Raw genomic sequence first — 22,436 nt, forward strand, 5'->3', positions numbered from 1 at the left:
TGACTGCAGCCACAACGGTTTCTCTCTCTCTCTTTGAAGGCCCTTTCCTTCCATTACAGGCTCGGGGCGGTTCATCTCCTTGGGTGAGAATCCCAGCGTTTCTCCTTTGTTTGGCTGAGAGAAAGGTTCCACTGAAGTTCCTTCTTGCGGTTTGCGGCCCGAGGGCTCCCGCGCTGCAGTCGCTCGTGCCAAGCGACATTGCTCGTGCCACGCAGAGCCACTCGAGTTTCAGTCCGACCCGATTTTAATCCATCGTGATGTTAATTCTCCTATTTTAATCCCCAATGATCTGCCGTGTTTAACCACCTAGGTCCCACCCAGACGGGGGTACTGATAGAGACTGTGTGGCACCACACAGCAAAACGCACAAGAAACTCACAAAATTAGAAATAATGAAACGTCGTCTAACAAATTTTTTTTTCTTAAAAAAGGAGTTAAAAATCCCCGTTTGTTTTTTCCCTTCCAGGGTGTTTGGGACAGTCAACGGGAGGAACGCGCATGTGAAATACCATCGCCCACGGCAGGATCGGAAGGCCCTGGAGACGTCTTCAAAGGGCGGCGAAGCCGGCAGAAGCCCAGAGGGTGACCTCCTCCCGTTGGCAACTGCGCAACTGCCGGTGCAGCCCAGCAACCAGGTCCCTTTCCACCACTAAGAAAACCCCACCCACCATCTCTCGCCTTCGGCAGCGCCTGAGCTCTGCGGAGGGTCCACCACCACGAGGTCGCCCCCGCTCCAGAAAGACCCAGAAGATAAGAACAGCAGAGAATAAGGTATTGTATTTAATAGTGTTTCCCCCTTAAGTGATAGTGACGTGTAGATTTTCGGTCTTTCTTTAGTGACGTGTAGTCTTTCGGGTGAAAGACTGAGAGGAATTTGCGTCTCCGCCAGCAAGGGATGATGGTCACGTCCTGGTGATGCTCATCTGTGACCTGTGTGTGTCCCCCCCTCACAGCCCCACTTTGGGGCTCTGGAGATGTGTCCTCTCCCGAGTCCAGTCCCCGTCACAGCCCAAATCCTGGCTCAGGAGCCGGAGGGGTCCCCGCAGGGGACGGTGCTGACCCCCACGATAGCAAAGGAGGGAGCCACAGGACCGGTGGTTTCGTCTGGGTAGGATGGAGATGGAGAGGGGCGAGGAGGGGGGTCTCCTGCTCCGCCACCAGAGCAGCTCCCCCAGTTTGGCCCCTCATCCCCTTATAACACTGGGATCAGTGTTTTTAATTACACTTTGTGCGAGATTAATTACATTAATCCTCCCTCCTGCTGCTGGTGGCCAGTCCAGCTTGTGTGTGACGGGATGAGGGGGCCGAGGTGGGAAGTTTGCCTGCTCGTGCGATGCTTTTGGCCTCCCCCGGCACCGGGAGGACTCAAAGCCGGACCTGAACCTCTGCTTTGTGCTTTTCCTTATCCTCAATTACACCAAAGCTTCCCCAGGGAAAGATTTTTCTTTCTAACCGGAAGAGTTGCACTGAGACAGGTAAACTGAGGCAGGACAGTCAAAAGTCCCTCTCTCTCCTGCTGGGACAAAAAAAACCCCTGCAGCAAAATAATAATTTGGAGAAGTTTTCTTGAGATGGAACAACACCCTCTGCTCCGAAACTCAAAAGTGAGCTCGCCATCCCCTTTCCCAGCCCCGTTTCGATGATTTGATGTTTTCCAGGTGCCTGGCAGCGGTGGCGAAGGACAAAGAGGGAAGGCGAAACGTCTGTGAGTGCTGTTACCCATCCTGGGATGGGATAATTCGCTTTCTGGAGGCATCTCTCTGTCCTGCTCCGTCCCATCCCAAGCCCACGCATCCACAGATCCCATAGACTTATTAAATCCTTAAATCCTCCAGCCATTTCCTCAATGAAATAACCTTTCTGAGTCCATTTGAGTGGCTTAATCAGGAAAAAGAGGGTTTTGAGTGGCACCGTTTCCTTCGGTGGCATCTCTGTGCGAGGTTTGCTGCGATTTCAGGGATGCTGCAACAACTGGGGAAGGGCGATGGGATGCTCGGAGCATCTTGCCACGGACCCACTTGGCTTCTTTCTCCTGTCTTTGCGCCTGAAGCTTTAATACTAAATAATAAAAAAGCAGCAGAGATCTGAGCTTGGATCCCGATGGGATTTTAACGGATTAGCCCTCGGTGTCACCCTCCTTCGCTGTGTTATTTTACATCCCGTGTCACCTTTCAGGGCGAGCCGGGGCCGTTAACCTTTGTGCTGAGCAGCGTCGGGGAGGAAGTTCATGACAGCAAATGAATCTGTAGGCTGGAAATGAGGGATTAGCTCCGCTCGGAACATAAAGTAGGGCTGGAGATAGCTGGCGGAAGCGAGGAGAGTAAAACATGGGGCTTCTCTGGCCATTTCCGTACGGCGTAGGACTTGGTCTGGCTAACGAGGGTTTATGGAAGCCGCGAAGGGACGGAGGCCGTGCCGAAGGGAGACCTCCCTGAAACACCCTGATTTGATGCAGGAAATGTTGATGAAAATCAGGGCTGCCCCATAACGGGCATTTCCCCAAGGGTTTGTGCCTCGTGTGGTCTTTTGGCAGTTTGGGCTTTCAAATACACCCAAACACTGTGTAACACCTTTTGCCCTGCCGAGATGCAGCGTTTCCACCCCTTTTCTCTATTCTGGAGAGTTTTTCCTCAAAACAGAGCAGGTTTCTCCCCATCCGCTAAGTTTTCCAAGCGGGAGCAGTATTGGGGTGTATGGCTTTAAATAACTGCCGGGGTCACCCTGAACATTCCGATCCCAGCAACGGTTGCTGTTTATGTGCTGGAGATGGTGCAGACTGGGAGTCACTGGTCTGCAGTCGGAGGGTTTGGTCCTCTGATTGATCTGGAGGCTCAGTTATCCCCCAAAACCGGTGACCGACTTGAGGATGAAGCAGGACGAGGGTCCCAAAATGACACTTCTGGAAGAGTTACAGGTGGGAGGGCTGTGCCGAGGGGCTGCGCATCCCCCAAAAAGGGGGGGAGACGTCCCAAAATCCCACTGGCATGTCGCCAGAGCAGGGAAGGATGCGGGGGGACGATGCTTTGTGCCCTGCCGGGGGCAGGTTTAGCATCGTGGGTGGGAGCACAGAGCCAAAATGGTTTCTGAGAGAGAAGCAGACATTCCCCATGTTGCTCGGGGGGAATTTGGGGAGCTGTGATGCCCAAATCGCTCCGTTTATTCCCACTCTGACACCCCTGTAACACACTCAAGCTCACTATTGTATTTAAATTGCTATTTTATTTCAATTGTGATTGTATCTAAGTTGTGATTTAATTTAAATAGTGATTTAATTCAAATTGGGGTTTTATTTCGGTGGCGATTTTACTTAAATTGCGATTTAATTCAAATTGGTGTTTTACTTAAGTAACAATTTTACTAAAATTGCCATTTAAAGCGATTTGATTAAGCCCCTTTTGTCCCGTGCCTTTTCTGAGGTTGGGGTTTGGGTTTTTGAGGTTTTTTCTGGTAAATCTGGAGGGGAGCAGACGCATTGCTAAGAAGGGACGGAGGGTGGTGGAGATCGGCGTGGGAGAGAGGACGGGAAAGCTACAGGCGTGTCATAATCCGGCTGCCGGGTGACGCGGGCGAGTGCCGGGAGATGGCGGGGAGGTCGCAGCAAGTCGGCTTTGAAATTAGTACTCGGGGGGCCTGAAAAAGCTCATTCCCAGATGGGAACGTTTGTTCCTTTTGCTCATTAAATTAACTGGTGAGCGGGAGGTGTGAGCTTCCCGAGCGTCGCTGCTGCGCGGTGGCAGGTGATGCCATTCGGTCGAAGCAGGAATTCGGGGGATAAAAAGCAGATTTCCGGTATTTTGCTCTTCTCTAAAGAGAAGGGTTTCCTGGAGGCCCTTTCAAAGCTGCAGTTGCGACTCGAGTGTGAGACGTGGTTGGGTTTTTATTTCTTTGAGCGTGGTGATCCCGGTGATGCCCTTCCCCAGCCCAGGGGCAAGGGGAGAAGAGAACTCCTGTAGTTCTCCTTTGGCTTTTAAGGCACAGATGCTCTTTGTGCAGCACTGGCAGTGGTATTTCAGCCAAGGAGGGCATTAGCTGTTAGCCTTTGGCTTTTCTTTTGAGGAGAAAAACGCAGTTTTGTGTGGAAAGCGGGCTTGCAGCAAGAGAAGCCCGAGCCTGGTTGGGCTGAAGTCGAAGCTTCACCCTTGCAGGTTCTTGAGGGCCTTTGGAGGTTGGTGGTGGCCATGTCCTGTGGCCAAGTGCCATCTAGTGAGTCCTGCAGGTATCACGTTTAGAGAATGAAACTGGCTGTGCTCAAAAGTGTGGAGTTGGGTTCCCCCACCCCACCCCACCCCCAGTTTGGAAATCCCTATTTTAGTTTTTTGAAAGGAACCACAAGAACGAAGCAGGAGGTTTGGTTTTGGTTTGAAACACTCAGCTGTCTCCCCTTTTAGTAAATCCTTCCAGACTCACGGTGTATACAATACAGGTGACGTTACAGGTGGTTTTATTTGGGTATGGGAATAAAAACCTCCTCCAAGTCCGTGTTTTTAGGGCTGTGCCTGGAGGAGGAGACACGCAGAGGCGTGATGCTCGTGGGCTCGCGTGGCGCAGGGATGGGTGATGACTGGGAGGACGTAAGGGAGCTCTCCTCACCTGGTCCCAACTTGTATCTTCTTCTCCTCATTAAACAGAGACACGACGAGGAGGCGGTGATTGACCAGGGAAGAACGAGCACCATTGTCACTATTCACTATGAGAAGGAGGAGCTGGAAGGTGAGTCGGGAGAGGTGCCACCAGCCCCACGCGTTTTTCCGTCGCGCAAAGTCCCTGCTGCGTCCTGTGCTCAGTGTATGCATCACCTGCAGCGAAACGTGGCGTGCTTCTAAATAAACGAGCACGCTTATTTTCACATTGTTTTAATATTATGGCTTTTAGACAGAGGGGAAAAAGCCCCCGCAGCATCTGCGGTGTGAGCGTTGGCCATGTTCCCAGCTTGTTTCCTCAGAGGCTGCTCTTGGCTTGGAGAGGTCAGGAGAATAATTTGATGGCTGCAGACACAGGGCTGTGATTTTCTTTTTTTTTTGTTCCAGACTTCATTATCACAGGACTGATTGGATCTCCTCTTGTCGCCTTGTGCCAACAAAGATTTTAAAAATAATTACCTTCTGTCGCTGCTTAATGAGCAGGCCTGAGTGTTGTCCAGCTGAAGCTGGAATTTTAGACAAGGGTTGATATTTTCAGGGCACTTTTAGGTGACCCGGAGCCATTGCTTGTTGTTGCTCTGTTGTTGCAAAGTTAGAGTAAAACAGGCTTGGAAAAAGGGAGGGGTCTCTGACATTCGGGGATGCAGTGAAACTAAAATGAAGAGAAGTTGGTGTTTCCTCCTGGGATGGCTGCGCTGGTTTAGTCATGGCATCAGTGTCAACCATCTCCGCAATATCGAGAGTGATGCGAACACTGCTTTTTTCGCAGACCACCGCACCCTGTCCGTGGGCGTGCGGATGCCGCTGGTGAGGCAAAGCCACCGGCACCACCGACCCCACCGCCAGAAACATCGGAAGAAGGAACGGGAGAAGGACTGTGCCCCGATGGAGCAGGGCTACCACTGTAAGTCCCGCCGCAGCGTTCACGAGCCTCCTCGGGGCTGCGTGGGTGCCGGGGTCCTCTGCAAGCAGGTCTGTGTGGCTGATTTGTGTGGTTTGCTGTTCTTCTGAGGGAAAGTGGCATTATTTGGGAGGCAGTTGAAGGCATAATGGATTGAGGCTGGTCTTCCGTAGAGGGATCCTGCCTTTAAAAATGGAAACGTGGGGAAGGAAAGTGGCCCGTCCTTATGCAGAAGTGGAACAGATGGTTCTCCTTCTCCATGGCTCTGTGCAAGCCTGGCCAGACCCGGAGGAGAGGGGCCAGCCCAGTATTTAGGGCTGAACTGGTGCCGATCGATGGCCACTTTGCGTGTGAGCGTGACGGGTCGAATGCAGGTGTGGTAACGGGATTTATCTTCTGCCCCCAGACACCCCATCCCAGCGGGTGCAGTTCATCCTCAGCACCGAGGAGGACGAGCAGCATGTTCCCCACCACTTGTTCACTGAGCTGGATGAGATCTTCCTGAAGGAGGGTGAAGATGCCGAGTGGAAGGAAACGGCAAGGTAAATCCCTGCTGCCGGCTGTGGTGGCGGCCGTGGGCTCTGCCTTCCGCTCTCCGGGACGTGAAGCTTTTGCAGCTGCAGGTGCCGATGCGCGGAGCCTTCTCCTCTTGCCGCCCCGTAGCTGCACCGAAGGGGTTGCAGAGCTGAGGCTGTTTTCTTGCAACGGGGCTGATCGTGCCCGATGTCCGCAGGTGGCTGAAGTTTGAGGAGGACGTGGAAGATGGCGGCGAGCGCTGGAGCAAGCCCTACGTGGCCACGCTGTCCTTGCACAGCCTCTTCGAGCTGCGGAGCTGCATCAGCAACGGGATGGTGCTGCTGGACGTTTGTGCCAACAGCATCGAAGAGATCGCAGGTACTGAGCACGCTGCGTCCCACCGGGAACGGCTGAGCTCAATTTGCCGCGGTGCCCTTCACTCCCGTATCAAACCCTGCCCCAATGGCACATCCTTTTCCAGAAGTCGCGCGGTGTTTTTAAATCGTGGGTTGCTTTTTGGATGTAGACTGGGTGTACAACAGTCACATCAGCTTTTTCTCCCAGTATGGGAGCCTTTTGAAAGCAATTTGTGGGGTCAGAGAGGCGATTAGAGAATATTCTCCGGCCAGAAAGGAGTGTCAGGGCTTGGCAGGCTGCTCTCAGAAACACGGAGTCTGCGTAAGAGCTGAACCTCCTTAAATAAGCTACTTACTACAAGCTGTTTCCTCCCATTCTTTGTTTTGTTTTTTTCCTATTGCCTTAACATCCAGGATTTAAGAGCTTTAAAGGCAGAGTTTATATGGCAGGTGACCAAGCAGCATATTTCTGTGGGGAAGATAATTGAAGTTAATTGAAAAAGCGGCTTTGGAGAAATTATCTTTGACTGGCAGGTCTCCATTCAGCCCTTGCAAGAGCTGGAGAAATCGGAGCCGTTATTAGCACGTTTCTCCCCGGGCTTGGCAAATTGCAGTCGATGGGCAAAGGAAACTCTGGGAAAGTCTGTGCTAGAGATTGCTTATAATTTGTTGAAATGTGTCGAGTCTAGAGAGTCTGTCTAGAAACGCCAGATCGGGCAAAAAAATGTCATTATCTAGGATGGGGAATAATTATCTGAGCGGAGTGATGAATAAGCACTTTGATGATGGCTTTTAGCAAAAGAGAATTCTTCCTTTTGCTGCAAAGGCTGAACTGCGTTAAAACGTCTTGCTAAGCAAGGCTGAGCCCGCGTTAGGGTATCCTGCGTGTCGCAGCCTTCGCCGGGGGCTTGAGGGGTCGGGGCTTGGGGACTTTCTGCTCTGACGGCTTCGTTTCCTGTTGCCATCTCCAGATATGATCCTGGGCCAGCAAGAGCAGTCCGCGGGGTTTGATGAGTGCACGCGGGAGAAAGTTCGAGAAGTGCTTTTGAAGAAACATCACCATCAGAACGAGAAGAAAAGAAACAACCTTCTCCCCATCGTCTGCTCGTTTCCTGACATGAGCAAGAAGCAGTTAGACGTGCATCCCCTCGACAAGCCAGGTGAGGGTTTCTGCAGGGTTTGGTACCCGATGAGGGTTTCTGCCAGGCTTTGGCACCAGGTGAAGGTTTCTGCAGGGCTTTGGCCCCATTAGACTTCTCCTGGCAAAGGAGAAGTGTCCCGATTGCTCCTTGCTTTTCTTTCTGAGTGTCTTTCTTTCTCCTTCCAACCCAAACACTCACTCCTCACCCATCTCCCACCACTGCAGAAGCTAAAAATGGGGTGAACCGTGACACCAATGCAATGGACCTAAGCAAGGTGAGACACTCATAGCTTTCTTACACCTTTAGGGCCAGATTTGCTCTTGCAAACTTGGCTGCAGAGTGTTCTGCAGAGTGCGGTGCGCTTTGCTTTTGGGGTAATGGCCTGAAAATCCTTTGTCATGCCCAGGCTGAGCTGCGCTTCATGAAGAAAATTCCCACCGGGGCTGAAGCGTGCAACGTGCTCGTAGGAGAGCTGGATTTCCTTCGCCAGCCCATCGTGGCATTTGTCCGCCTGAGCCCAGCTGTCCTCCTCTCGGGCATGACGGAAGTTCCCATCCCAACGAGGTCTGAATGAGAAGCGCAAAGTTTGTATTTAAAAAAAAACACCACAACAAACCACCAAATTGCACGCATCAGTTGGGCGTCCCAGGGGAACACGGCCAGTGGGAGCAAGCACGTTTCTCCCACCCACATCTCTGTGCTTTCATTTCTCCCTTCCCTGCTGGAGCTTTTAAACCCATTGGCCAATTTTAATGAAAGTTGGCCCCAAACTCAAATTTGCATTTGGTTTTGATGCGTTTCAAATTCATCACCGGAGTCGGTGAGCCTACACGTCCCCCCTGGAGCCACGCTCTGGGGTGGGAGCTCCCAGGGATTTCCTTGGGTGCCCTTTGAGTGAGGCCATGTTCTTCTCTCTCATTTTGGTTTTCTTGCCTAGGTTCCTGTTTGTTTTGCTTGGACCAGGAGGAAAAGCCCATCAGTACCACGAGATCGGCAGGTCCATGGCTACTATCATGACGGATGAGGTGTGACGAGATAAGAGATATCTCCGGGTCATTTTTTTGGGCTTTCTTCACCTCTTCCTGTCTCTGTAGTAGTGAGGAAGAGGGTTTGTTGTCCCTGTTAGCTGCCTGCAGGAGGCTAAAATCCCACCTGGGCTGCAGCCCGCGCCTCATCCTTCTCCCCAGGGTCCCCAGCATGCTGTTCCCAGTGGTGGCATTGCCAGGGCCAGTGAAACTTCTCCTCTTGAAGCAGAAGGCTGTGGTGTGCCATGGGGGACGGGAGCCTGGTGGAGATGGTTACAAATACTGTGATGCACAGATTTTTCCTTTGGGGGGAATATTTCCTGCCACTTCCAACAGGCGATTTGGGGGAAATGACCTTGCATTTAGCCAAGAGCTTATTGCACTGGTTAGGACATCCGAGATGGGTCATCCTCTCACCAGGTTGTCTCCTACGGCAGGTTTTCCACGACGTTGCCTATAAAGCCAAGAACCGGGCTGACCTGGTGGCTGGCATCGATGAGTTTCTGGATCAGGTCATGGTTTTGCCGCCAGGAGAGTGGGATCCCTCCATACGAATTGAGCCCCCCAAAAACATCCCTTCACAGGTGGGTGCTGCGGCAGAAGGAGGCACGAGGGGGACGGGCAGGAGGGCAGCACGGCTGGGGGTGCTGCTCAGGGGCCCAAATTCACAGGTCACGTACCCAGCCCAAAAAGCAAACCAAGCCAGTGGCTGCAAAGACATATCTTTATCTTATTTCCATTTTAACAGGAAAAAAGGAAGGTGCCAGAAGCTCTCGATGACAGCGCTTCTCACAGCAAGCCGGAGAAGCACAGCGGTCCTGAACTGGAGCGGACAGGAAGGTGTGAACTGAAATAGTTTGGTGGGGTGTTTTTCTGTTTGCCCCTAAAATCTGAGCGCACACCTCCCTTCTAGCAGAGTTTTGGGGTTAACTGGGTCAGTGAAGGGGCTCCAGGTTCCCAGCTTGGTCCCCTGGGCTGGGCGGGTGGGAGATTTGGGCAGCTGGGCTGAGCCGCAGCATGGTTGCACACAGGTTTTCTTGCTTTGGGGTGGAAGCAGATGTGTAAGTACCTCCAGGTAGAGCTCTGCTGCTTCTCAAAGTGAGGGACTGTTGCAATAAGAGGGGACGGGCTCTCAGGTTTGGTCTCCTTTTCTTTTTGTTGGAGGGTTTTTTCATATGCCTCAGTTTCTACTGGGGCTAAAATGGGAGAAGGAGACTTCTTTTTAGCAATGGAAGTTACTCTGTGCTTGCGATTGTCCTTCCTCAGCCAAGAAAACTTAACGCTGTCTTCCACGAAAATGGTTTGTTTTTTTTTTTTTTCCTTCCTCCAGGCTCTTTGGCGGTTTGATCCGGGATGTGAAGCGAAAAGCCCCCTGGTTCTGGAGTGACTTTCGGGATGGTCTGAGCCTGCAGTGTCTGGCGTCCTTCCTGTTCCTCTACTGTGCCTGCATGTCCCCCATCATCACCTTCGGGGGACTGCTGGGGGAGGCGACCAACGGCCACATAGTGAGCACCTCTCTCTGTTGGGTGGCACGGGGGAGGACAACACTCATGCAAAAGTCCTTGCTGCAGTGAATTTGCACTTGTGGTTTTCCCCCTAATGATTTAATTACTCGCTGCTGCCTCTCTTCCCCGGACAGAGTGCCATGGAGTCGCTGCTGGGCGCATCCATGACCGGCGTGGTGTATTCCCTCTTTGCTGGCCAACCTCTCACCATCCTCGGCAGCACCGGCCCCGTCCTCGTGTTCGAGAAGATCCTCTACAAATTCTGCAAGTAAGGCTGGCTGCTGCGGCCAGGTGCTGCGAGCGCCTTTGGAAGAAGGCAGGGATGGAGAAAAGATGTTTTTCTTAGTGGTAGTTGGTAGATTTAAGTTGTCTTCTGTGTCACAGACATCACGCGCTGCTGCTTTAGTATGTGACGGTGCAGGAGCCCTCGGTCTCTGAAGGATGGATGGGTGGTTTGGGGTTTTTAGGGTTAAAGTGAAAGAGCAGGAGGAGGAGAAACCACAAGGATGTGGATGCCGAGCTTGGCTGCAAAGGGAAGATGAGACAAATGACTCTGGTTTGGGAATGAGGGAAGATTTGCTTTCCTCTCAGTACAAACTCGGGCACTTTTTTGCATGATTTTTGCTGGAAGTGGAAATATATTTTACCCACATATCCAAAGAGTTTTCTGGTCCAATGTTTTGATGGTTTTTGAGAAAGCAGGAGCTTTTCACGCGAAATGGATATTTTCCATGACAGTCTTTTTGTTGTGGCAACTGTGATGGGAGATTAACCCCCTTATTGCAATTAAATTTATTATGAAGCCCCAACTTGCTGGCAGCAGGTAACTGGGTGCAAACCCAGCCGGTTTCGCTGTTAGGGCATCAGGGTGATGTGGGAGAACACCACCTTCCACAACAGGGACCTGACCTCAATTAGCCTCCGAGGCATTAACACAAGGTCATTGTTAAATAAGGATAATTAAATAATTGGCCTCTCCTCCTGCGGGCCCACACCCTGTGCCGCAGTCCCAAGGCTGTCTGTCGAAACTGCATTTACCATCCGCAGCCTTGACACGCTCCTGAATTGCTGCCGACTTTCCCCGAAGGAAGGCACGGCTCGGAGCCTCTTGCTGCCCTCTCCACCCTGCGTTTTCTTTTGCTTTCCCAGGGACTACGCGCTCTCTTATCTCTCTCTCCGGGCATGCATTGGTCTGTGGACCGCCTTCTTCTGCATAGTGCTGGTGGCCACCGATGCTAGCTCTTTGGTGTGCTACATCACCCGCTTCACCGAAGAAGCCTTCGCCTCCCTCACCTGCATCATCTTCATCTACGAGGCTCTGGAGAAGCTGAGTCACCTGCGAGTGACCTACCCTGTGCACACGCACAGCAAGCTGGACTTCCTCACCATCTCCTAGTGGGTTTCTTCCTCCTAAAGTGCCGCTGCCCCTTGGCAGGAGCTCAGGGCTGCACCTCCATCGCCTTCCCCTCACCCCTGTCTTGGCTTCTCTCCTCCCAGCTGTAAGTGTGAGGCACCGACCCATCCCAGCAACGAAACCCTGCAGTTCTGGGAGAGCAACAAGATCAATGTGTCTGGCATCACCTGGGAGAACCTCACGGTGACTGTAAGTGCCCCGAGTCACTGCTTCCTCGTGCCGCGGCCGCGGGGTCCAGGGGCACTGGCCTGGTGCAAAGCTCAGAGCCCTTCAGGTGATGATGGGCTTCCAACTGTGCCAGTGCTGCTCTGAAAAGTCATTACTTCAGTCTAAGGTGTGGGTTTAACCCCCTTGGGCCTGGGAAGGAGAGTCCACCTCATCCCCGACATGGTGGGCAATAACTGTTATCCTCAGGACAGCGGTTCTGTCTGGGAGCAAGGTTCAGTGGGTGCTTTGGTTATTGGAGAAGTTGGAGGACTTCAGTTCATGCTTGAAGGCTGTAATTAGCTTCCTTAATTGGTTCCTAGTAACTCCAGGCCTTGCTTTCTTACTCAGCGCTGTCTGAAGGTACGTGCATAAACTTGCGTGTCTGAGCAGCCCCTTGGGCCGTTGTTGCTGGAAGCAGAGCTCAGGCACAGGGTGGGACGCTCTTATGGACATCTTCACCCCCCTTGGCCGTGTCCTGTGAGCCCGACCCTGGGAAGGGACAATTTGTCTCTTCTCCTTTCCTGTCGCTGTTGTCTTAGCCCTCCTTCCCCGTTCCCTCTTTCACTCTCCCCAAGAGTTCCCAGTGTTTCCTTCCCCTCTGGTGTCTTCTTCAGCCACGGTTACCTGCCGTTCAAGCGGAGGATGTGCCATGGGTCTGTGGTACAGTGTCCCATCACATCTCCTCTCTCCGCTGTCTGTGTAGTCCCATGTGTCACTTATTCAGCTGCTGTTGATCGTTAAATATAAATCTCCGCTAGCTGCATTAGTCCCGAGGTCACGGATCTTGGAGCAAGATCCTTCAAACCCCCAAGTTATCCGAGGTTTCCTTGCCGCATGTGCACTACCTTTGTGTCCTGATGCTGTTTCCCCAGGAATGTCGGTATTTGCATGGAGAGTTTCGTGGACCTGCCTGTGGACACGATGGCCCCTACACGCCCGATGTCCTCTTCTGGTGCTGCATCCTCTTCTTCTCCACCTTTGTCCTGTCGGGCTTATTGAAGAAGTTTAAAACCAGCCGCTACTTCCCGACCAGAGTAGGTAGAAGACGGTGGCCAGCAGCAGTCTCCACACTCATTTCCCAAAATGGCTTTCCCGGAGCACTAAGCAGTGTTTGCCACCGCTTGGTCAAACTGGGAAATGTTGACCTTGAAGGCCAAACTTGGATGTCCCTCACTCATTTCCAGGAGTGCAAAACGATCGTAGCGTTTCCCACCTGCCTCGTGACCTGCCCCGGAGCGGTTTTTTGCCCAGGCAGTGGGAAATCGGTCTTCCAAAGTTGGTTGTTTGTTGTATTTTCATTTGTGGTTTTTTTCACCTTGTGTGCCCAAGGGGAAAGTTGATTCAAATGAGGAACTGCCATAGAAAAAGACACAAAAGACACTGTTTCTTCCTTTTGAGGAGCAAATGATGCCTCAGTGCCTTATTCCCATTGTAGCTGTGAGTGCAGCTGTAGTGGCAGACGTCTGTTTCGTTATTTTTTAATATTTATTGGCTTTTTTTTAAAGTTTGAATTTAAACCACCCTTTTCCACCTAATTAAACTTTTTTTATTGCCTGACACCAGATCTTGCAGGTACAAACACAGCAACACTATCCAAACGAGGGATTTGGCTGCATCTTCTCAGAGTGGTGGGAATTTGTTAACCAGCCTTAATGCTGTTGATGTCTTTAACTTTTCCATCTCATGGTATGGCCCCGTTTGTGCTGTCCCTTTCAGCTCTGCTTTCTTGCCCCAGGTACGGTCCACAGTAAGTGACTTTGGTGTCTTCCTCACCATCGTCATCATGGTGCTCATTGACTTCCTGGTTGGGATCCCATCGCCGAAGCTCCACGTCCCCCACATGTTCAAGGTAATGGGGTGTTTTGGTGTGGAGCCGCTTTCGGCCCTTGGGGATGCCACAGGGTGATGCTGGGACAGGACAGGGCTGAGTCTGGGGATGCTGGTGGTGTTACCATCTCCTCTTCCACCTCCGAATGCATCGTTTCCTTCTGGAAAGAAGACGCCAGCCCCAAAACTTGATACCTACAGAAGTATCTATAGGTGCTTGCGATGAGGACGCTGGCACTGCTGAACCCCGTAGGAGAGGGTGACGTGAAGGCAGGGCCAGGAGATGAGGCGGCACAGCGATGGAGAGGAAAATCAAAGCCAGTGAAGTGGCTGGGCTGGGAGTTGATCCTGATGTGTGTTTTGGCTTTGTTGCAGCCTACCAGAGACGACCGCGGGTGGTTGGTCAACCCCATAGGGCCCAACCCTTGGTGGACGGTGTTGGCCGCGCCCATCCCAGCTCTGCTCTGCACCATCTTGATATTCATGGACCAGCAGATCACGTCTGTCATTGTCAACAGGAAGGAGCACAAGCTGAAGGTAAGGGGCTGCGAGAGCTGACCCCATCCCCACCCCACTCTGGGCTGCAGGTGTGGGGAGAAGCTCCTATGCCAAGTGCTTTGTGAAGGCGTTGGTTTGGGACAAGGTCAGGCTGTGTGGCAGGATGCTCTGCTGGATTAGTGATGTCACAGGGAGCAAACGAGGGCAGTTCAGATGAGCAACCTTTTGGAGGAACAAATTAATTTTCGAGCACTATAGAAGCGTGGTTTTGTTTCAAAACGCCAGCAGGAGCTGGGGGAACGAACTGTTTTGACACACTGCCAGGGATAACTCGGGGTCACGCCTTGCTTGCCAGTGGTAGAACTTTCTTTATGAATGAAAATAGTCTTTTTTGTTTGGTTTTTTTTTTTGAGAAGTAGCTATTGCACAAACCTCCCAAATCCACTTGGTCTGAACTCCTGCCAGATATTCATGCAAGGTGCTTGCGCAAAGACCGGATCCATCCTTATTTTTGCCAATTCTTCTCTTAAATTTTCAAGAGGGTGACTTGCGCCCAAGGAGGGTTTGAGTCTGAGTCGCGACGTTGTCCTCACTCTTGTGCTGTGGGATGCTCTGTTCCTTGTTTTGCTGCCCACAGAAAGGATGCGGGTACCACCTGGACCTTTTCATGGTGGCCGTGATGCTCGGGGTGTGCTCCGTGATGGGGCTGCCCTGGTTTGTGGCTGCGACTGTCCTGTCCATCACCCACGTCAATAGCCTCAAAGTGGAGTCTGGCTGCTCAGCTCCAGGAGAACAACCCAAGTTTCTGGGGATACGAGAGCAGAGAGTCACCGGCTTGATGATCTTTGTGCTCATGGGCTGCTCTGTCTTCTTCACTTCGGTGTTAAAGGTAAGAGGAAAATGCAAAACGCCCAACAAGCGTGAGCTTTTTGCAGGTTTGACAAAAACCATCCCCTCCCTCCAGGCCTGAGTAGGTGTGGAGCAGAGGAGGAGGCAATCCCAAACCTTGAGGCTTGGCCCACAGTGGGAACCAGCCTCAGTTACCCTTTCCAGCCCTTCACACCCCAGTTTGGTGTCCTCGAGGCAAGCGAGCAGGACAACTGCTTTAATTCCCAGGTGTCTCTCAGGCCCACCTGTGTTTATGGGTTCCGATGAAGCGGATTCAGACCAGTACACTGCTCTCTTTCAAGCAGGCAGCACCTTATGGGATGCAATTTGCTCCCCCAAATGCCTCCCAACAGCCTTTCCCAGTAGCTAAACACACCAAAATCATCCCCGTGGGCTTCCTTGTGTGTTCCTCCCTGTTACGGTTTGAGAGACCCATAACAATTTGTTGTCATTTAGACAATCATTCTATCACCCGATGACCCCTCCCCACCTGGGAAAGGGAAATTGGGAAAAACAAGAAAACCCGAGAGCTGAAGTATAAACAGATTTAATAGAATAAGATTAGATAATTAACATTAACAGCACTAAAGAACTGATATTGATCCCGACACCAATACAGAATATGCAAAGATTATACTCAGCCAATTCTATCAGTAGGAAGCTGTGCACTCCCAGCAGTGGACAGCAAATGTGGGACACTGCGAGTGCTACGGCTTCAGGAGGAAGGGAAGGGCTCAGGGCTCCGGCACCAGGGCACGAAGTTCTCAGGATGGCAGCCATCAAGGGAGAGAGAGAGAGCACTTCGCAGCAAACTTTCTAATTTATAATGAGTGTGACGCTGATGGTATGAAATAATCCTGTTGGCCAGCTTGGGTCAAGTGCCCGGGTCTCGCTCCTCCTCATCCCTGCACCTGGCTAGCTCGAAAACACTGAGACCTTGAGACCCACACACCACAGCTGGCTGTAAAGTAAATATTTTCACAAATTCAGACACTGGAGTCTTCTAAAAAAGTGCAGTTTTCCCAAGCATTAGAAGAGAAATTAGTCCTGTGTCTCTCAAACCAGGACACTCCCACAAAGTCACCTCAGCTCTAGGCTAAAAGGAGGCACTTCGCTTTTGGGTGTTGCCGCAAGAATGTGTAGAAATGTTCTTCTGCCATCACAGAACGTGGCGTACAGTAGCATGGGTGAAATGGCCTATTTTCCTCCAACCTTTCAGGAAAACAGGATTATTCTAATGAAACGTAACTCAGAAGCTCAGCCTAAAGCAGAGCATTAACTCACTCGCATGCACAAAACCTCTACGGGTTAAGAGGTGACACATCTCCAACCCTGTGGAAACTGGAAAGCTTTAGGCAATTTTAGGCAGTGCCTCTAGAAGAGAGCAGTAATACTGAAAAAGCAATTAAAAAAATAAATTATTGCATTCTTTTTTTTTTTTTTTTAATTTCCCAGTTTATACCCATGCCTGTGCTTTACGGTGTCTTTCTCTACATGGGTGTGTCATCGCTCAGAGGGATTCAGGTACGGACTCTTACAGCGTGCAGCTCCCTGCTGTGTCATCTCCAGAGACGCAGGAAAAAAGCAGTGGTGTGGGAGAAAACCTCCCCAAAAGCAGGCAGTGAAAGTATTTTGTATAAGGAAAAGATTGGTGGGGGCACAGGAGGTACGTAGGGCGGGAGGACCAGGCAAGTTCAGCGCGCTCTGCGTCACGGTTTGGGACAGGGCAGTGTTTGGTGTGGTGAAAATGGGGGAATTCAGTGCAAAGCGAAGGCGATTTCTACTGCCGGTGGGAATCCTCGCTGGGGGATTCAGTGGGCTGAGAAATGCCAAATAACAAACAGAAGAATAGAATATATTAAAAATATATTTTTATAGAAGAACAGGGAGGGGGGGTGAGATGATCTGAGGAGGACCTGGGGGTGCGGACTGATGAGAAGCTCACCGTGAGCCGGCAATGCGCGATCGCAGCCCAGAAGGCCGACCGCATCCTGGGCTGCATCAGCAGTGTGGCCGGCAGGGCGAGGGGGGGATTGTGCCCTCTGCTGTGCTCTGCTCTGGGGAGACCTCCCTGCAGTGGTGCCTCCAGCTCGGGGGCAGCAGCACAGGAGAGCCATGGACCTGGTGGAGCGGGGCCAGAGGAGGCCCTGGAGCTGCTGGGAGGGCTGGAGCCCCTCTGCTGGGAGGACAGGCTGGGAGAGGTGGGGGGTTCAGCCCGGAGAAGAGAATCATAGAATCATAGAATCATAGAATCATAGAATCAGTGAGGTTGGAAGGGACCTTTAAGATCATCAAGTCCAACCATTAACCTACCCTGATAAAAACACCACCACTTCTAAACCATGTCCCTAAGCACCTCATCTACCCTTTTCTTAAACACCTCCAGGGATGGTGAATCCACCACCTCTCTGGGCAGCTTATTCCAATGTTTAATAACCCTTTCAGTGAAAAAATGCTTCCTAATGTCCAATCTAAACCTGCCCTGACATAACTTGAACCCGTTTCCTCTTGTCCTATCACTTGTCGCCAGGGAGAAGAGGTCAGCTCCCATCTCTCTAAAACCTCCTTTCAGGTAGTTGTAGAGGGTGATAAGGTCTCCCCTCAGCCTCCTCTTCTCCAGGCTAAACAACCCCAGATCCCTCAGTCGTTCCTCATAAGGTTTGTCCTCCAGACCCTTCACCAGCTTTGTAGCCCTTCTCTGGACACGCTCCAACACCTCAATGTCCTTCTTGTAGTGAGGGGCCCAAAACTGAACACAGTACTCGAGGTGAGGCCTCACCAGTGCCGAGTACAGGGGGATGATTACTTCCCTAGTCCGCTCACCACACTATTCCTGATGCAGGCCAGGATGGTGTTGGCCTTCTTGGCTGCCTGGGCACACTGCTGGCTCATGCTCAGCCGGCTGTCCACCAACACCCCCAGGTCCTTTTCTGCCAGGCAGCTTTCGAGCCGCTCCGCCCCCAGTCTGTAGCGCTGCATGGGGTTGTTGTGACCCAAGTGCAGGACCCAACACTTGGCCTTGTTGAACCTCATACCATTGGCCTCAGCCCATCTGTCCAGCCTGTCCAGATCCCTCTGCAGAGCCAATCTACCCTCAAGCAGATCAACACGCCCCCCTAGTTTAGTGTCATCTGCGAACTTACTGAGGGTGCATTCGATCCCCTCATCCAGATCGTTGATAAAGATATTAAAGAGAACGGGCCCCAGCACCGATCCCTGGGGGACACCACTCGTGACTGGACACCAACTGGATTTAACTCCATTTACCACCACTATGGTGGTGGTAATGCTCTCAGAATGCTCTGGGGAGACCTCAGAGCCCCTTCCAGTTTCTAAAGGGGCTCCAGGAGAGCTGGGGAAGGACTCTGGATGAGGGAGGGGAGTGATGGGACGAGGGGGGATGGTTTGACACTGACAGAGGGCAGATTGAGATGAGATATCAGGGAGAAATTTTTCCTTGTGAGGGTGGTGAGGCACCAGCGCAGGTTGCCCCGAGAAGCCGTGGCTGCCCCATCCCTGGAGGTGTTCAAGGCCAGGTTGGACGGGGCTTGGAGCAACCTGGGCTGGTGGGAGGTGTCCCTGCCCAGGGCAGGGGGTGGGACTGGATGATCTTCGAGGTCCCTTCCAACCGAAACCCTTCTGTGATTCTATAATAGAAGGATGTGGAATAATTGCAATTTGGTGGGCAGCTCTCATGGACACACTGGTTTATAGATGGAGCAAAGGGAAAACGGGTGCTGCTCCCGGGAGGATCAAAGTGGGATCCAGGATTTCTCACTGCACGCGAGATCCTGAAATCTCCTTCCACATCCCAACAGGGCCGGAAACTTTCCGCAGCCCCAAGGGGTAACTTTTCCGCTTTTATTTTGCAGTTCTTCGACCGCTTGAAGCTCTTTTGGATGCCAGCAAAACACCAGCCGGATTTCATCTACCTGCGGCACGTTCCCTTGCGGAAGGTGCATTTCTTCACCGTGATCCAGCTCATCTGCCTCGTCCTGCTCTGGGCCATCAAGGTGTCCCGTGCTGCCATCATCTTTCCCATGATGGTAAGAGCCGGTGCCACTTGGCAGTGGGACGTTTGCAGCGTCAGAGTGAGACGTAGCATCATCTCACACCTCACCCCCTCTTCCTTCTTATTTTGTGAAGGTTTTGGCTCTCGTGTTTGTCCGGAAAGTGATGGACTTCTGCTTCTCAAAGCGGGAGCTCAGCTTTTTGGATGACCTTATGCCAGAAAGCAGGAAGAAGTTGGCCGATGCCAAAAATGAAGCCAAAGAAGAAGAGGTGATGCTTGCTGGGTGCTCGGGGGTGGGTGTCTCCCTCGGGCTCTGAGATTGCCTCTTTCTGTCACAGCTTCTCTTGAAATGTTGGGGGAAGATCCGAACTCAATAGAAATAGATCCTGACAGCCTGGATCCCGCATCATAACCTTGTTTTTAAATTAGCAGTGAGCTTAACACTTGAATAGCGGTATAATTTTTAAAAGTGCCATTTATAATAAACATTATAATTATGATGGAAAGATTTGCTCATAAAGGTGGTTTTAACCCCCCCCCCCCCCCAAATGTTTGGAGTGAAAGGTCTTTCCCCGGCTGCGCTAACAGAAGGTCAGAAGGAGAGGGCAGCACGTGGCTTTTGCTGGGTGGTTAGTTTATCTCCACTTTGATCATAGATAGAGAACTTTGATTTGTCCCTTTTTATGTCAGGACTCCCAGGAGATGATGGAAGCTGCTGCTGCAAACTCCGTTCGGCTGCAGCTGGGCAAGACCAGCAGCGCGGATATTCCAAAGCCAAGCAGCGACAGGTAAAGCCCCACCAAGCAGCAGGACCCCCGGCAAGATTAGCCTGAAGGGGGTTGGCAGAATTTTCTCCACGTTTATCTTTGCTGAGCATCCCAGCGCCATGCACTCAGCTTGGCGGGAAGAGCAAATTTATGGGCAGGGCGGGCGGCAGAGCGCTGGCACAGGCTGCCCAGAGAGGTGGGGGAGTCTCCCACTCGGGAGCCATTCCAAACCCGCCTGGAGGTGTCCTGTGCCACTGCTGTAGGTGCCCCTGCTCTGACAGGGGTGGGACTGGGGGAGCTCCAGAGGGCCCTTCCAGCCCTGACCAGTCTGGGATTCTGTGCAGAGCCTTTGCACAGAGCTGTAGCTCTGCGGCTCTCCGGCTCGCCTTCCAAACCTCCTCATCCCGCCCAACCCGCTGTGCTTATGCGCAGCTTTGGTTCTCCTCCCCCCCGTTCCTCTTGCTGGTGCTGATGCGCTGGGTGGCGTCAGTTCCCACAGTCACAGATTGCTGTCTCAAATATTTATTGCAGGACTGATCCTTCGGAGATTAATATCTCGGAAGAGATATCAAAAACAACCGTGTGGAAGGCTCTCACTATGAGCACGGAAACAGTCTGAATCTGGGGAGGAAAGAGGTAAAGGATCGTGTGGGAACGTGGCCGTGCTCCTTTGCGAGCGGTGGCACGTGCCTACGGCTTTTTTTTTTTTTGCCGGCAATGCCGAGCAAGCGGCGAGGGCTGCGGCACAGGAACCAGCTCCTCTCTGCCGGCGCGGTCCCACGAGCGGGACAACAGCCCCACTGATGACGCTCTCCCTCTTTTTCTCTCTCCTCCTCCCCCCCAACTCCAGTTTTCATGTGTAGGAATCTTGACTTTGAAGGAGAGGCGTGAGAACGTGACTCGGGGATGTGCCCACGCAGACATGGGCAGAAACCGCTTTTATTTTGTTTTCCAGTTGGCGGATTCCCCTTTAAGCCACGGCGATGGTTTCAGCTGTCCTTGGTGTGCTTCAGGCATTCCCTCTCTCCAGAGCAGCAAACTGAGGTGCACATGACAGTCAGTGGGAGTTCAGTGGTGTTCCGCCTCCGTGTGTTCATGTGTGGGTTGTTGCCGTTTTGTAGCGGTAGACGGACTGCTGCCGCTTCATCGTTCAGTGCTATTTTTTTAATACCTCACTCCTCCTCTTCTGTTTCTCTTTTTTTTTTTGTTCCCCCAAAATAAACTCTGAATGTTTCTGTTGTATGTGACGCATTCTCCACTTTCTTCTTCATCGCGACCAGGTTCTCGGGTCTGGTTTGGGGTCCTGCCTTCAGTTCGCCCTCCTGTCTCTCCCTGGCAGGAGAGGGATGCCCTCCGTGGCGGGGCAGCGCGGAGCGCCCGAGCGGTTGGGCCGAGGCGAAGGAAAAGCATTTGCTCCCTGCGCTCCAGTTTTACACTGGAGTTTTTTTGGAATTTTTGTTTGTTGGTTTGTTTGTTTGTTTTATGATAATTATTTTTCTTGCTGCGGCTCTGCCGTCAGCCTGGAAGCTGCAAAAGGCAGAAACGGCGCCTTCTCCTCCCCCGGCTGTTAAATTAATATAAGGCAGCGCTTCAGATCAAACCCCTCCAATCCGCCGGGTGGTGGCGGGAGCGGCCAGGCGAGACCTGGGGCTCTGTGTCCCCGGGCTGCCCCTCCGCTGCCGCTCCGCTTTCCTTCCTTTTCCCTCCCTGGCTCTCTCGCTGTGGTGTTTTTTCCTCCTCCCCTCTCCTCGCAAAACCGCGTCTCTCTCGCAGGGTGGGATGAGCCCGGAGGCAAGTGGGAAGGTGCCTTTTCCTCCTCCTTTTTCCTGCCCCTTTGCAGGAAGAAGCTGTTGAGCAGAGATGGTTCTCGTGCTCTCTTCCCATCTCGGGGGGGTCGTTGGGCTGCGGCGTGGGGCCACAGAACCCGGGAGGAGAGGACAACCCCGAAGAAAAGGTCCCCTTGCCGCCCTCCACCAGCAGCGGTGGGATGGGTGCAGGGACCCTCCTGCCATCGGCTTATCCCGTCCCCTGCGGGAGCCTTTTTCTGCAGCAAACCCACCCAAAGCGACAACGGCACGTTGGTGCTTCTTGCTAAATGGGGAGGGGGGAGAAAAACAAATCATCTATCAGTTTGCTCTGTAAGGATGGAAGCGGCGCATCCCCAAACAGGGCCAAAATCAGGCGGCTTTTACGGGATGGGGTTTTGCAAAGCGGCTGGTGCCAGTGCCCCACGGTGACGGTCGGAGGGGGAAGAAGCTGGTTGAGCCCTTAAAAAGAGGAAAAGAAAAAGGCTCGGAGGAAGGGAAAGGTGCAGCACCGGGTTTCCTTGCTGCTGTTCCTCCGTGATGCCCGTGCGCGTCCCCTCCACGCTGCCCTCCGGGCAGGACCGTGCTCGCTGCTCCGGCTCTGCCTCCCCGGAGGGGAAAGGTCCCGGCGCAGGAGAGTCCCCATCTCTCCCCCCTTCCCAAAAGAAACTTTAATTTAATCGTTACGCTGGTGACCCACAGTGGCTGTGGGACTGGGGGCTGTGGTACCAGCCCTGTTGCTGCCCTGCCCTTAAAATGGAATTATACACTTCTAATATAGGGCAATTTGGTTTTTTTTTTCCATTTTGTTTTCCTCCCTGTAAAAGGAGGGAGTGGGGCTGAGCTTCACTCCCTCCTGGCCGGGACCGGGGCCAGAGCCTGGGATTGTTTTCGGCACGTGCCGGGCATCACTCCAGCAGAGACAGAAAGGAA

At 52.4% G+C, this 22,436-nt stretch overlaps 1 protein-coding gene across 1 annotated transcript; it reads left to right on the forward strand.

Moving 5' to 3' along the window:
- Window positions 1–4,550: 4,550 nt before the first annotated feature.
- LOC309683784 (electroneutral sodium bicarbonate exchanger 1-like) lies at window positions 4,551–20,317 on the forward strand (the record flags this gene model as incomplete). Its single annotated transcript, XM_082499782.1, has 23 exons — window positions 4,551–4,710; window positions 5,410–5,544; window positions 5,948–6,083; window positions 6,275–6,435; window positions 7,385–7,573; window positions 7,720–7,829; window positions 7,962–8,119; window positions 8,493–8,580; window positions 9,018–9,164; window positions 9,329–9,420; window positions 9,911–10,085; window positions 10,220–10,353; window positions 11,235–11,480; window positions 11,583–11,688; window positions 12,579–12,740; window positions 13,442–13,555; window positions 13,909–14,070; window positions 14,669–14,920; window positions 16,375–16,443; window positions 18,792–18,965; window positions 19,066–19,200; window positions 19,622–19,719; window positions 20,230–20,317. 23 exons carry the CDS (start codon window positions 4,551–4,553, stop codon window positions 20,315–20,317), a joined length of 3,291 nt encoding a protein of 1,096 aa, XP_082355908.1.
- Window positions 20,318–22,436: the final 2,119 nt, after the last annotated feature.

Source organism: Vanellus vanellus (genome assembly GCF_965231255.1).
Source record: "Vanellus vanellus genome assembly, contig: HAP1_SCAFFOLD_216, whole genome shotgun sequence".
Lineage (NCBI taxonomy): Eukaryota > Metazoa > Chordata > Aves > Charadriiformes > Charadriidae > Vanellus > Vanellus vanellus.